The sequence below is a fragment of the Zootermopsis nevadensis genome, unplaced genomic scaffold (genome assembly GCF_977971745.1).
Source record: "Zootermopsis nevadensis isolate Lab colony 2312 unplaced genomic scaffold, Znev_1.0 Znev_ptg000008l, whole genome shotgun sequence".
Lineage (NCBI taxonomy): Eukaryota > Metazoa > Arthropoda > Insecta > Blattodea > Termopsidae > Zootermopsis > Zootermopsis nevadensis.
This window is the reverse complement of record NW_028259140.1, coordinates 10,543,257-10,559,201: the sequence shown is the minus strand read 5'-3', so window position 1 is coordinate 10,559,201 and position 15,945 is coordinate 10,543,257. Positions and strand designations below refer to the sequence as shown.

Genomic DNA, 15,945 nt, shown 5'->3' with positions numbered 1-15,945 from the left:
ACGCCTCACCTTGAGCTACATAATAAATAGGCATCAGCAGTATTACCAATCATATAATTAAAATGTTCCAGTGTTGCATTTGTTTTTAATCTACTTTATACAAACAAATTACCTAAAACGACCTTATGAAGGTTACATCTGTCGCCTACATATTTCATCTTCGAAACCACTTAACAGATTTAGATTTAATTTAGAGTTTGCGAGGGAAATACTAAAGCATACAAGAAGAATTTAACTTTAGTTAATGTAACTTAAATGTGGCATAACCCATATTTTACATGAGAATTGTCGATGTTCTCAAAATAAAGAACTTTTCACAGTAAAATAATTTGTACATGGCATCAAATACAGATCATATTAAAATTCACACTATTATTTTCAGATATTTTCCCATTGAGTCTACTTGTATTTAACAAAACACAAAGGAAAATAATTTCTGACTCTGTATGTTATGACATAAGCAATTTTTTGTGATTTATACTTCATTCATATAAATTTACCTTTATCTACAAAGAATGAACATCAATGGCAAAAAGGTAAGTAAAGTCGTAAGAGAAAATAAGTTATAACATGCAATAAACTTTTCAAATTTTATTCTTCCGATGCTTTCACTATTCTGCCCTCAGATTTCTCGTGCTGCTCACGTTATATAAACCAGAAACGGGTTTCCCTTTCATCGGCCTCGGGTTATAAGCGAGCGAGTGTTCCTGAACCCTAGAGTCTTCCTAATCACGTCGTGGTTACGTTTTGATCAACGTTACATAATTAGGATGTGCAATTCTTACATAAATCGTATATTAAATGCGGTTTTGAAGGAATTAGAAACGTGTATCATATACTGAACCAACTTGTTAATTGTGTTAAAGAATCTTTCCAGCAGAGTAAAATAATAAAGTTATTTGCGCCTGAATACCATGGCAAAAGGAGTATTTGAATCATGGAGATAAACCTTCAGTTGTTTAAAAACGATTTTGAATTTCATGAAAGCCAGGAATTAGAATGGAGACGGATGAAATCTATCGTAACCCTGACAGTCGCCTACAAAGACTGGAGAAAACCACAAATATTTCAGTCGGTACAGCCAAGTCGGGAATTCAGCCGGGCACAACTCGAGCTTAATAAATGCACCATTCTGTTCTGAGGACGCTGATTGAGACTACTAGTCTCTGAGATACACTGGGACTAACTCAGTAATGACAATAGTTGTTTTCTTGTTGAGAAGAAGCATAGAAAAAACGTATCTAAAAACAAGGAAAGTTCAACTCTTGTGAGGAATTAACGGCTTAGGTAATACAGTATAACCTCTCTAACTTGGACAGTTGCGGTTCCACGATAATGTGTCCAACTTACAGGGGTGTCCAGGATAGAGGGAAATGGGAAAATCATCCTTTCAAATTGTCGTGTAATAACAATGTGGTAATTGTAAAGTATTATGGAGCCCTTCCCAAAAAGGAAATTACTGATACGAAAAATAAAAAGGGTAAATTAAATTTTTACAAATTTTGTTTCCACTAAATTAAACTTGCATGGATAAGCTCACAGGGAAGGGCACCGATACTTTACGTTTACCGACAATGTAATCTGTTTACTTACATAATCTATCTACTGTAGGCTTGCTCGAATTAAGAATTAATGACAATAATAATAATCTTTTGAAACCCACTCTCGTGGTTGCACATTACACCCCAGCCTCAATGAAATTTTAAATGTTCAGAATGTATTTTTTTTAATTGTACTTAAGGCATTAGCTCAACATATGATGTAACTTATTTCTTGTAAAAACGTCCGTCACAAGACATTGCTTTTTTGTTTTTATCTTTGAATTTGTCCATCCTCTTTCTAATTTTCGACGCAATCCCAATAAGGTTTCAACCATTCCTTGTTGGTTATGAGCGAAAGCACACCGTTCCAATTTCTGTTAACACTGTTTAACTCAGTTGCAAGCACAGTACTGACAAAGTTAAAACTGTACCAGTAATACGTACTGTGTCCAGTGAAGGGTTCAACAAAATAATTCCATTGATGTGTTCAAAGTCTCACACCTTCAACCATAAGGTAATCCTCAGGTAGAAGGCATTCATAAGTCATAAATTCAAACAACAAAATACTAACTGAAAAAGTTTCCCATAAAAGCATTGAAGCTAAGTGTATGAACCTGTCCAACTTACAACAAAAGGGGTGTTCAAGTTCCAGGATAAAGGGGTGTCCAAGATATAGGGTGTTGTGGACATGAAAATTATAGGATATTCGCCGGTTCCAATTAAAAGTGTCCAATATAGAGGGGTGTCCAGGATATAGGGTGTCCAACTAGAGGGGTTTTACTGTACCTTCATGCGCCTGCCTTCGTTTTTTATTTTATTAATTTGGTCCTGGTGTTCATAACTTGACTCTTCGTCGTAGATCGGTCCACATCACAACGGGGCTTGAAAAAATGGAGCTCTCATGTTTTGTGTGTAATTTGAACTGTCTTTGTATCTGTTTCACCTTCTTTATAGGCCCCTTTTGCAAGCTAAACACCTACATTATCATCCCAATAACCACCAGATTATCAAAATCTAATCTACATCGTCACCTCATACTATTAATACATTTATCACAAAAATGTTTCCCCTTCCAAGTTTATATATTCCGTAGTTATTCAGGACAACCTCTGTTTAATGATAAAGGATATTTCCTACCTCTGTTGTGCCATTGTTTTGGCATAACTCGCAACTTGTAACTGTGGAGAACTCTGAAATTAAATTTGAATGTTAATTTCATCACTTTGTGTGCATAAAACTAATGCTGCCTTCTCAAATTAAGGAAAATTTATTTCGCATATTACAGGGATAAAGACGTTTAGTGGTTTTGTCGAGTATATATTTTCATGAAATGATAGGTAATATTACGTTAGAATATTGTATTTTCACGAATATAATATTTTATCTTTGCATCTTATTTATTAAGTAATCCAAGATTATCTTCATTTCCTACTGTTTTACAGGTATATGGGTCAGAAACTTTGTTCCTGAGAATGAGATGACTGAGAACAAATTTCTGAGCACAATATTTTGAGCCAATATATCAAGTCGTTTTGTAACTTATTACAAAAGACTTGAAAAACTGATTTAATTCTCTTTTCTCCTCAGAGAAGATATGGAGAAAGTGAACATCAAATTTCATGACAATGGGACTGTTACCTTTCAACACAACAAGATCATGCAGTTTGTACCAGAGCTCTCTGCTGACAAGAACATCAGAGTGATTGTGCCCAATATCCCTCTGTTGGTAAGACTCCTGTATTAAAACACTGCAGTCTACATATAAACTGTTTCCTAGGATATGTCTAGTGATACAATGACCACAGTATAAATAAAACCCTATACTTTCTTAAACAGTGGCCATCTTGATGCACGATTTAAATTTCTTGGAGTGTCCAAAAATCTGGTTTAGAAACTCCAAAATTTAATGAATGTCTCCAAAAGATACAAGCTAGACGTAATTGTTTACTCCACATAAGTTACGTAAATATCATCAACGAACATTTGTTGCATCATATCTGATGTCTGTGCTAAGGCGACTGACTTTGATCTACTATTTTAAAAGTAAAGTTAAGTAAGAGCCAGTCTGTTATAAGATAATAATGACTTGCGATGCAATGACTTGTAATAATGATTAAACGTTTACGGACATAGAGATTATATTGGCCTTCTTCTAAGATACTGATGATCTTGATCTTGATCATGATCTGAGACCTTGCAATGTGCCAATCTCAGTAGGAAGTTCTAACAAAGGTCTGACTAACCAACTAACGGGTATTCGAAAGTCATTTTTTCAATGGCATATATATCCCGACTCTGTAGGAATCTGAGAGACAAAACTCATGTCAGTTTGAGGTAACGTATATATCATCGTCATGTTAGAGTCAAGTCAATGTAAGTCCAAGGGTTTGCAGGATAGAGAACGTTTAAATTTTCACGGGTATTCGAAAGTCAATTTTTCAAAGGCATATATCTCCCGACCTGTAAGAATCTGAGAGTCAAAAATCATGTCAGTTTGAGGTAACATATATGTCATCGTCATGTCAAGGTCACGTCAATGTAAGTCCAAGGGTTTGCAGGATAGAGAACTTTTAATTTTTGAAGGTTATTCGAAAGTCAATTTTTCAAAGGCATATATCTCCCGACCTGTAAGAATCTGAGAGTCAAAAATCATGTCAGTTTGAGGTAACGTATATATCATCGTCATGTTAGAGTCAAGTCAATGTAAGTCCAAGAGTTTGCAGGATAGAGAACGTTTAAATTTTCACGGGTATTCGAAAGTCAATTTTTCAAAGGCATATATCTCCCGACCTGTAAGAATCTGAGAGTCAAAAATCATGTCAGTTTGAGGTAACATATATGTCATCGTCATGTCAAGGTCACGTCAATGTAAGTCCAAGGGTTTGCAGGATAGAGAACTTTTAATTTTTGAAGGTTATTCGAAAGTCAATTTTTCAAAGGCATATATCTCCCGATCTGTAGGAATCTGAGAGACACAACTCATGTCAGTTTGAGGTAACGTATATATCATCGTCATGTTAGAGTCAAGTCAATGTAAGTCCAAGGGTTTGCAAGATAGAGAGCTTTTAATTTTTCACGGGTATTCGAAAGTCATTTTTTCAAAGGGATATTTCTCCCGATCTCTAGGAATCTGTGAGACAAAAATCATGTCAGATTGAGGTAACGTATATATCATCGTCTTGCCAAAGTCACGTCAATGTAAGTCAAAGGGTTTGCAGGATATAGAACTTTTAATTTTTCACGGGTATTCGAAAGTCATTTTTCAAAGACATATTTCTCCCGATCTCTAGGAATCTGTGAGACAAAAATCATGTCAGATTGAGGTAACGTATATATCATCTTCATGTCAAAGTCACGTCAATATAAGTAAAAGGGTTTGCAGGATAGAGAAATTTTAATTTTTCACGGGTATTCGAAAGTCATTTTTTCAATGGGCTATATCTCCCGATCTGTATTAAACTGAGAGACAAAACTCATGTCAGTTTGAGGTAATATATATGTCATCGTCATGTAAAAGTCACGTCAATGTAAGTCCAAGGGTTTACAGGATAGAGAACTTTTAATTTTTCACGGGTATTCGAAAGTCATTTTTTCAAAGGCATATTTCTCCCGATCTCTAGGAATCTGTGAGACAAACATCATGTCAGATTGACGTAAGGTATATATCATCGTCATGGCAAAGTCACGTCAATATAAGTCCAAGGGTTTGCAGGATAGAGAACTTTTAATTTTTCACGGGTATTCGAAAGTCATTTTTTCAAATGCGTATTCATCCCGATCTCTAGCAATCTGTGAGACAAAAATCATGTCAGATTGAGGTAACGTATATATCATCGTCATGATAAAGTCACGTCAATGTAAGTCCAAGGGTTTGCAGGATAGAGAAGTTTTAATTTTTCACGGGTATTCGAAAGTCATTTTTTCAATGGCACACATCTCCCGACCTGTAGGAATCTGAGAGACAAAAATCATGTCAGATTGAGGTAACGTATATATCATCGTCATGCCAAAGTCACGTCAATGTAAGTCAAAGGGTTTGCAGGATAGAGAAGTTTTAATATTTGAAGGTTATTCGAAAGTCAATTATTCAAAGGCATATATCTCCCGATCTGTAGGAATCTGAGAGACACAACTCATGTCAGATTGAGGTAACGTATATATCATCGTCATGTTAGAGTCAAGTCAATGTAAGTCCAAGGGTTTGCAGGATAGAGAACTTTTAATTTTTCACGGGTATTCAAAAGTCATTTTTTCAAAGGGATATTTCTCCCGATCTCTAGGAATCTGAGAGACAAAGATCATGTTAGATTGAGGTAACGTATATATCATCGTCTTGCCAAAGTCACGTCAATGTAAGTCAAAGGGTTTGCAGGATAAAGAACGTTTAATTTTTCACGGGTATTCGAAAGTCTTTTTTTCAAACGCATATTTCTCCCGATCTCTAGGAATCTGTGAAACAAAAATCATGTCAGATTGACGTAACGTATATATCATCGTCATGCCAAAGTCACGTCAATGTAAGTCGAAGGGTTTGCAGGATAGAGAACTTTTAATTTTTGAAGGCTTTTCGAAAGTCAATTTTTCAAAGGCATATATCTCCCGACCTGTAGGAATCTCAGAGACAAAAATCATGTCAGATTGAGGTAACGTATATATCATCGTCATGCCAAAGTCACGTCAATGTAAGTCAAAGGGTTTGCAGGATAGAGAAGTTTTAATATTTGAAGGTTATTCGAAAGTCAATTATTCAAAGGCATATATCTCCCGATCTGTAGGAATCTGAGAGACACAACTCATGCCAGATTGAGGTAACGTATATATCATCGTCATGTCAAAGTCACGTCAATGTAAGTCTAAGGGTTTGCAGGATAGAGAACGTTTAAATTTTCACGGGTATTCGAAAGTCATTTTTTCAAAGGCATATATCTCCCGATCTGTAGGAAACTGAGAGACAAAACTCATGTCAGTTTGAGGTAACATATATGTCATCGTCATGTCAAGGTCACGTCAATGTAAGTCCAAGGGTTTACAGGATAGAGAACTTTTAATTTTTGAAGATTATTCGGAAGTCATTTTTTCAAAGGCATATATATCCCGATCTGTAGGAATCTGAGAGACACAACTCATGTCAGATTGAGGTAACGTATATATCATCGTCATGTTAGAGTCAAGTCAATGTAAGTCCAAGGGTTTGCAGGATAGAGAACTTTTAATTTTTCTCGGGTATTCAAAAGTCATTTTTTCAAAGGGATATTTCTCCCGATCTCTAGGAATCTGAGAGACAAAGATCATGTTAGATTGAGGTAACGTATATATCATCGTCTTGCCAAAGTCACGTCAATGTAAGTCAAAGGGTTTGCAGGATAGAGAAGTTTTAATTTTTCACGGGTATTCGAAAGTCATTTTTTCAAAGGCATATATCTCCCGATCTGTAGGAAACTGAGAGACAAAACTCATGTCAGTTTGAGGTAACATATATGTCATCGTCATGTCAAAGTCACGTCAATGTAAGTCCAAGGGTTTGCAGGATAGAGAACGTTTAATTTTTGAAGGTTATTCGAAAGTCAATTTTTCAAAGGCATGTATCTCCCGATCTGTAGGAATGTGAGAGACACATCTCATGTCAGATTGAGGTAACGTATATATCATCGTCATGTCAAAGTCACGTCAATTCATCACCGAATTAACCAAAGCCCTCCACCGGACCCTGTCCTGCGCCAGCAAATTCCAATCTCCTTCAACTCCTATCTCCCATAGATCACGCCTGAGATTATCCTTCCATCTACGTCTAGGTCTCCCCAGAGGTCTCTTCCCCTCAGGCTTCCCAAAAAAATACCCGGTGCAAACCTCTTGTCCCATCCATGCGCGCTACATGTCCCACCCATCTCATTCTTCTCGACTTAATCACCCTGACAATATTGGGGGAGGAGTACAGATTTTTAAGCTCATCAATATGCAGTTTTCTCCATATCCCATCGTATTTTCTCTTAGGTCCAAATATCCTCCTCAACATCCTATTCTCAAACACCTGTAATCTATGTTCCTCCCTCTGAGTGAGAGATCATGTTTTGCACCCATACAAAACAACAGGCAGAATTATTGTTTTGTATACTTTAATCTTCAGGTTGTCAGAAATCAGACGGGAAGACAAAATGTTTTGAACTAAACAGAGGTCTAACAGGATAATTGCAACTAAAATCTCTATATAGTTAACTGAAAGAGTGCAGATAAAAATGGGAAAGAAGAATGAGAAAATGTAAATTTAAATGATGTAATTGTACTCATTTTCCAACCACCTTAGAGGTATCTCTCTATGAGCTAGGGTCAGACCTCGTCGGAGACTTAAGCTTATTCTTGTTGTCCTTATTGTTATTATTTTATAATTACAGACGCTGACCACACAAAGCAACAGCCTGCCTCGGCTCTTGCGCATGACCTTGTCAGTGATGCTGCGGGCAATGGGACTCAAGCCCTTTGTCAATGTCACCGCTGAAGAGTTGATCTTCGGCTATGATGACACTCTGGTTTCTCTGGCACACAAGTTCTTTCCCAAGCACAGGCGTCCCTTGTCACAGATGGGACTGTTGCTTGGAGTAAGTAATTTCCTGGCAGATGAGTATTATTTACGTAAAGAGTCATGTGATCGTCGTGTCCGTCTTGGGGATGCCGTCATCAAAATGATTTTGAAGAAATGTTGCAATGTGAACTCTTGGACTCAATTGGACTGGATTCAATGATTTTGGGACAGAATCAAAAATACTTATTTAAATTATTTTTGGAGACAATTGAGCAACGGCTTTGACAGAATCTTAATCAAGCCTATAAATTATCCATTTGGAGGCAGCTGGTAGGTGGTGGTTTTAATGGATCAGAATTTATTTTTATGTGTGAGAAAAAAAACAAATGAGAAAAATTTAGTCATTTTCTGATGAGTGATCATAAAGCATTGATTGTTATATTTCATCTACATCAAGTACATTCTAAGGTACACAAGCATAACCAAAAAAGTAAAAGTCTCAAGGTGTACCATGAAAATTTCATTGTAATTAATGGGTAGTACTTCCCAACATATCTATAGCTGCATTCTAGCGGCCTCTGATTCCGTTACTATAGTCGGCGCAGTAGTTTTTGGCCGGTGGAGAAGCTGGCGGACGGGCCTACTCTGTGTACCTGAGGTGGCACGGTCAGTGTATTTCTTTTGTTTGAGTGTTCAGTCCGATAATCCTCGGTGCAGTCAGCATTATACTATCGCACAAGAGACTCGCTCCCAGCCTTCCCCTTGAAAATTCCACCGGCCAAAAACTACTGCGCCGACTATAATACCGCGGCCCACTGTGCCTCCCCCCTCCCCTGCAACCACCCCTCAGCGCACACACACGACGCAAACCCTTTCGTCTTCTCTCACGCGAGCCAGAAGGCCTCTTTGAAATGTAAATATGGCCGTCTTTTCAGCTCATAATAACAGGAAACCTAAGTATTTGAAATTCACTTGTTGAAGTTTACTGAATTTCCTAAAGACGTAACAAAAGTCATACTTATATCGCTCAGCATAATCCTACAAATGTCTCATATCTCATTCTTGCAGAGAAATGGTACTCTAAATGAAGTTTCCACAATCTACACTGGCCATTCATCCATGGAAGAATTTGGTTATTTGGACAAGTTAAATGGTCTCGATCATCTCCCATATTGGCTAGACTCACCGTGTAACAAAATACGAGCATCAGAAGGATCTTTTTTCCCACCTCGTAAATATACCCATAGTGACGTCGTGCACGTGTATGACAAGGACCTCTGTAGAATATATCCACTTCACTTCAATGGTATGACGAGTAAGAATGGCATTGAGGCTGGTATATATCTGCCACCTGATGACATCTTTGACTTACCAGAGAAACAGCCAGATAATAAATGTTACTGCGGAGAGAATAATGAAACATGTCCTGCTAAAGGACTTCAGAATATTGCTCCATGTCAGTTCGGTAAGTGTCATCTTATTTCAGACGTTTTAAGTTGGGTGCCATGTATTTATTTGTTTATAATAAATTGTTAGCAAATGCTTTTCAATATGACGATCTTCACGTATTCTGATAAACATAGTAATGAATCAAGCTGGGATGGACAACGAAATAAAGAACAATTTTGGCTAAATTTTTTTACTGTATCCGTCGTCTGTTTTTCTCATAACACGACGTTCCGGGAACTGGATCTGTCTCCGTTATGAAGTGCGTGATATTCAATTAAAAGGCAAGCTATCGAAAATTACGAGTAATAGCTCAGCTTATTCTGCCGCTTTGGGTTCTAATTGAGCTACACATTGGCCAGGATCGAGCATCAACCCGTGAAACCTCAAGAATGATGCCCGACAGAATGTTTGGAAGAGAGCAACGCATGTTGTTTCCACTCTAGCAAGGTGGTTCTCACTACCAGCGACGTGGTGGACCTTACGTCCAACCTGTAGGAAGGAGTTACTTCCCCCACCCTTCCGTTCTCTCTGGCTGCGTGTTTTCATTGTCGGCCATGTTAGAGGGCTATGGTACAGAAATGCATACATCGTTTTCATCCGTGTCATGTTTTTCCGGTTTACAGAATGGTACGGAATTGTGCCGACTCCTCGAACTTACGATTCACCTTTAAAAACAGTTGAAGTGAAGAGATGTTTGTTTTCTGTATGCGTAATTAGACAAGGTCAGAGCTACAATAAAATTAAGAGTGACGTGAAGCTGAGTAAAAAATCTCGGGTACAGTGTAAAAAGACATACAGAAGAGTACGTTTGTATCTACATGATGGCGAATTAGGTTTGTGACGCGACAGCCATTAATCGAGGACGTAAACAGTTTTATTCGTAATAGTGTTAAATAAATCCATCTTTTGGTAAGAACCTACTGTTTACATGCTATTTATGTTACAGCTTGTTTATAGATGTACAGCAGCATTTAACTTAACTGGAAAATTACGTCTTTTTTATCTGTAGCCCTCGATCCTTTATACTATATAAAAGGAGTGTGAATTAAAAATATTAACCGTACTACATTAAATGTCAGGTTGCAAGAAGTTGCATGGCTTATTAAGTTATGATTTCCTCTGTTTCTATAAGATGTTAGGTAAACATGTACATGGTAGTTTCAGATTATGGATTATTATAGAATTTCATAGCGTTCCCTGGAAAAGCAACCAAATAAACATTTAAATATCAAACCGGCTTTCATAAAATGTAGATTTTTGTTCCATGTGTGTTGTAGATGTTATGGACATCTCAATTTTGACATACCTTAAAGCCTGCACTGCTTAATTCTGTTCCCTGATCAGACCTTCAACTCATCTCGATCTGTCCAGCAAACTTAGAGTTTGTTTGGATGCATAGTCAGCATTTGAATGGGAAATGTTACATCTGTCATCTTTACAGGAGCACCAGCTTACATCTCCTTCCCCCATTTCTACCAAGCTGATCCGGCCCTGCTAGACGCAGTAGAGGGACTGAAGCCAGAGAGAGAAAAACATCAGACATATTTCTTTATACAACCTGTAAGTCCTCTAAAGACTTAATTTTTTTATTTTTCTGCATGCTTATATATTATAATGCAGTAAGAATATTAATAATGTAGATATTCCTAGATCAAAATTTTGCCATCATTTTATTTTGAAGAGAATTAAAAAAAACTGTAAACCAGGGCATAAAACAATAACAAATTCTCACCTAACTAAGATTCGATAATATCACCATCTGTGCAAAAATCTGGCATGCCAACCTTGAGCCTTTTATGAGATAAATTGCATGTTATTATTAGGATATACATTTATTCCATTCAAACACAACATAAAGCACATTAAATTTTTAGCAGGAAAAACTGAATAATAGGAAAGTAGCCTTTGTTACTTCTGCTTGGTACTCTTTGTATAATCATTCACGGTGATAGTTTTTCTATTATATAATTTTTATTACATAATGCTGTTTTCAATGCTTCTTTTACCTTTCTACATCTAAGTGGCGTTCAAACATATCCCAGATGTACACTCTCTTAAACAGATTCAACAACTTAAATTTATGTTTAAAGACCTTAACTGCAAATGAATTTTGTGCGATAGATAATTCTTTTGAGGAAATTAAAATTATTTTATCACATTTTATTACAGAACTTGGGAGTCCCAGTGGAAGGCCAAGTACGAGTTCAGTTTAACCTGAAAGTGGAACAATCACCCAATATCCACTCAGTCGCCAAGTTTCCTGACATTGTCTTCCCAGTCATTTGGCTTCAAGAGGTAAATGTAATTTGTAAATAACATGAATTAAGTCCATCTTACTATCTGAAAAATATTAAATGTCTTATAGGCAGAAATTACTCTTCTCTCTCCATAAGAAACAATTTTATATAATTGCTTTTTCATTCCAATTTGCAGTCACTGTAATGAATTAATGGATAACTGTTACAATAAAAAATACTAGTTATATTGTTTTGTATTTAGTACGCTGCTTGTCTAGATGTAATTCTTTAATGTATGTATTTTATGCTTTTATACTTGAGTTTGTGACGTGTTCTATATCCACTATTTGATTTCTGGAACTTGTAAATAAATAAATAAAAATAAAATAAACTCTTCTTGGGCTACCAGCCACGTCAGGTGATTGAATGGAGAAAACGCCGTTTTGAGAACTATCTTTGTCCTCGTCCTCAGGGTGCTCAGTACTCAAAACGTTGGTGTTTTCTCCATTCAATCACCTGACATGGCTGGTAGCCCAAGAAGAATTCATTATACTCAGTTACCGTGAAAGCTTCAGATCATACATTACAGTAACTACTAAAAGAAACAATAACGGGCTGTCAGCCGCGTCAAGCGGTTAAAACACTTCAGTACCCTGAGGATGAGGACAGAGATGGACCTCGAAACGTTGGTCTTTTCATGTTTTAACCACTTGACGCGGCTGATAGCCCGAGAAGACTTTATTGTACATAGTTGCCGTGAAAGCTCAAGATCATACATTACTAAAAGATACTTTTATAATTTTTGAAATAAGTCATCTGTTTAGGCTAACTGCTGCTGGGTACAACTGTATAATCAGTTATACATTTTGCCCAGAGAAAATATCAGTAAATCTTATCATAAAACTTCACTGACATCGTAAAATTAAATTTGCAGGGGATTGCAGAACTCACACCCAGTATACGACATTGGATTTACCTGGCTACGACAGTGGCTGAAGTGGCAGCCCCCGTCTTTGGATATGGCTCTATTGTATTAGGAATTCTTATATTGGTTGGAGTATTCATCAAAGCCTACAAAAATGTTTTATTCATAAAGGAGACTTTGAAGAAAGGCAGAGAGACTATGCGAAGAGGAAGTAGTTTCATCATTAATGGACAGCACAGACTTCTGATCATTCGAGACTCTTACACGTTACTAAATGATGTAAACACTGAACCAGATCCATGTCCAGATGGTAATCAAGATCATGGAGTTTGAGATGTTCACTGGTAACCAGTGAGAATTTTATGACAATCTGGGTCAGAATCTGGATCCAGATCTGGTGATAGTCTGCTCTGACAGTCTGCTCTCCTCTGAGGCTGAGTGAAAATGCTTCACTGTGTACCAGAAGAGATGGATATTCAACCAAAGTATACTTGATTCCTTTTTTACAATATACTATACAGATTTAGAATTTTAAATATGTTGAAAGTGGCATAATATTAGTCACAAGAACTACCATTTTAAGTTCTGTACTGAAGAACAGAATGTATGCGACTGAGGTGTCACGTGTTTTTGCTCAATATTCATAACCATATCCTTAGCACATTCTGGAGCTGAATCATTCTAACCATTCAACTGAATCTACTAAGAAGCCAGTAGTTCTTTTCTAAAAATCTTAAACTGCTTGCCGTCCAAACAAACTTTGGAGCCTTCATGTTTCAAACCATTTCGCATCTATTCTACTGCTTACTGTTATTTTCTTAGTGCGATATAAAAGTTCACATTAGTATAAATTATACAGATATGAATTATGAATATCTCACTACATGTGCCAGAATTTATATTTTTTATATACCTAAAATAGTAGGTAACTTAGCTCTGTTTGTGTAGTCTCGTAAATGTATATGATATGGGCAATACAATCTGAATTACACATTATAGAGGTCCTAAGAACAGTATTTTTAAGACCCAAGGGAATGCAGTTATCCAAGGAAAAGACATGTCTTTCAAACAATCCTTAGCATTATCTCTGACCAGATCTGGTTAGAGAATTCTGTGCAGAGTTTCACTTCTAAAGTTTTGATTTTATCAATGCTGGAAGTATGAGGCCTCTTTCTGGTACAGTACACGTTAAACAGAAGGGCCCTTGTCACGATGTCTTTTGTAACAGACTCTGTCTCGTGGATCTTCAATAACTGAAGTGGATATGCCACAACCCCAAAATTCATAAAGATTGCCAAAGATGAGATACTAATGGGATGGAAATTGTACTCATCCCCTTTATAAATAAGTCCTGGTTCTTTTTGAAAGGATGAGTATGATTGTCAGTTAAGATGAATACCTTATCAGAAGACAGGTGTACAGAATTCTCCAAATCACATGAAAGAGCTCAGAACTGGTAGTGGGTACATTTAAACCCATGGTACAGTTTCTGTATAGTAGTTTTTATGAATAAATAAAAAATAATAGTTGTAATTAAACTACATTTTTGTATACAATAAAATAGGAATGGATAAAATTTTGTCTGTTTTATGAATAAATATAATTTTTAGTAAATTCTGTAAAGGTTTTGCACTACCCTTGCATGCTTGTATACTAGAAAAGTGTTATTTTAACAATGTAATGGTAATCACTCTGAATCTGATCATCTAAGCTGAAATGAAGGACTTAATTTTGTAGAAAATATAAGAATTCCTGGATACTAAGACACAACGATGGTAGAATTAGCTGGTAACTAGTGAAAAGCAGGACATTAAGAATTTATTTTTTGATGCATATTCTGTACCTTGTACTTGTACTTAAGGTTGGTTGTCTTAATCTTATGTGAGTGAAATCATGATCCGAGTTCAGGCTCAGCTGACTGTTTTGCTACAGACACAGGAATCTGATGTGGCATATACATATTCAAATGTACTATATTCCTCAGTAGTTTCCTGATTAAAAAATCCTGGATGCACTTCCGTACTGGTTTTATATATGCATTCTATAAGATGCATATGCTTGAAGGTATTATATAAATTGCATGTCAGTCTCCATTATATCTAGTAAAGAAACTTTGTTTTGAAATAATGATAAAATCCATCTGTAGATTGCTGAGTCTCAGCAGCTACACCAGAACTGCTTTAACTATTCCTGATACAGACTTTGCTTACACTCAAATATTCTTTCTGCCTTAATGCGCTTACAGGAATCTTGTGACACTACACCAATTAATAAGTATTTTTATTTCTTTCAAACGATTATTTCCATTGGAATTATTCACACCAGAGCCTATCAGTAAAATAAATTAATGTATATATCTGCATTCAGACTAGTTCTGGGGTCCACCCAGCCTCCTATCCAATGGGTACCAGAGTCCTTTTCCAGGGGTAAAGTACGGCTGAAGCGTGATGCTGACTGCTCACCCCCATCTAGTACTGAGGTCAGGAATCTCTCCACCCAAGCGCCTACATGGCATACAGTGGGACGGCTTTTATCACTTTTACTTTATATATATCTGTGTGTGTGTTAATATTAATTTACGCTTTGATTTTATTTGTATTTACATCATCTTTTCTCCCTGTTTACATTGTTGCAGATAGTATATCCAAATACAAGCTTGTGAATATATGTTGTACACACAGCATAAAAACAAAAAGAGCTCATAATTACAGCCATTTGAAACAACATAAAATGAAAAGGGAATAATACATAAACATACAACTTTTATAACAATATTATTTCCCTATATTATACCAAATTATTAGTACTGTCATGTATGAGGCATGACAATATGAAGATACCACTGGTTCTGGAAAAAAATTAATTTGCACTAAATGTTAGTGAGGATGGTCATTTTCAATGTATTGACATTCTTACTTTGTTCATGCCTTGTTTGAACTTTTTCAATTACCGTTACAAATCAGGCATTAAGGTTCAAAATTGATGTACCACTTGGGGGTAAGTGTCAAAACATAATCAGAGCCTTGTAAGCATGCTAACAACGTTTCATGCAGAGATAAATAGTGGATAAAGAGATATGCAAGATTTTCGAAATGTGTGTGAATTTTATGCAGCGCGAATGTAATACCAGACCATTAAAAAACGCGGTCCTACATGCTGAGGCAAGAGCATGATGACGGCAGAGAGTTGAGTTAGATGGTGGATCACATACCAACCAGTTTATTCAATAACAGAAATGTGCTACAGAGCACTGTTTTTTTTAAACACAGGCCTTAA

At 36.4% G+C, this 15,945-nt stretch overlaps 1 protein-coding gene across 4 annotated transcripts in view; it reads left to right on the top strand.

The window, feature by feature from the left end:
- Positions 1–14,683, top strand: part of dsb (scavenger receptor class B member debris buster) — a 107,410-nt gene extending 92,727 nt beyond the window's left edge. For all 4 annotated transcript variants that reach the window (XM_087345077.1, XM_087345075.1, XM_087345076.1 and 1 more), the window contains exons 5-10: positions 3,129–3,267; positions 7,931–8,134; positions 9,127–9,523; positions 10,949–11,067; positions 11,677–11,802; positions 12,679–14,683. In XM_087345077.1, coding sequence (XP_087201203.1) covers positions 3,129–3,267; positions 7,931–8,134; positions 9,127–9,523; positions 10,949–11,067; positions 11,677–11,802; positions 12,679–13,002 — 1,309 coding nt within the window. In that variant the 3' untranslated portion in view covers positions 13,003–14,683. The remainder of the gene's footprint in view (positions 1–3,128; positions 3,268–7,930; positions 8,135–9,126; positions 9,524–10,948; positions 11,068–11,676; positions 11,803–12,678) is intronic.
- The last annotated feature ends 1,262 nt before the right edge of the window (positions 14,684–15,945 follow it).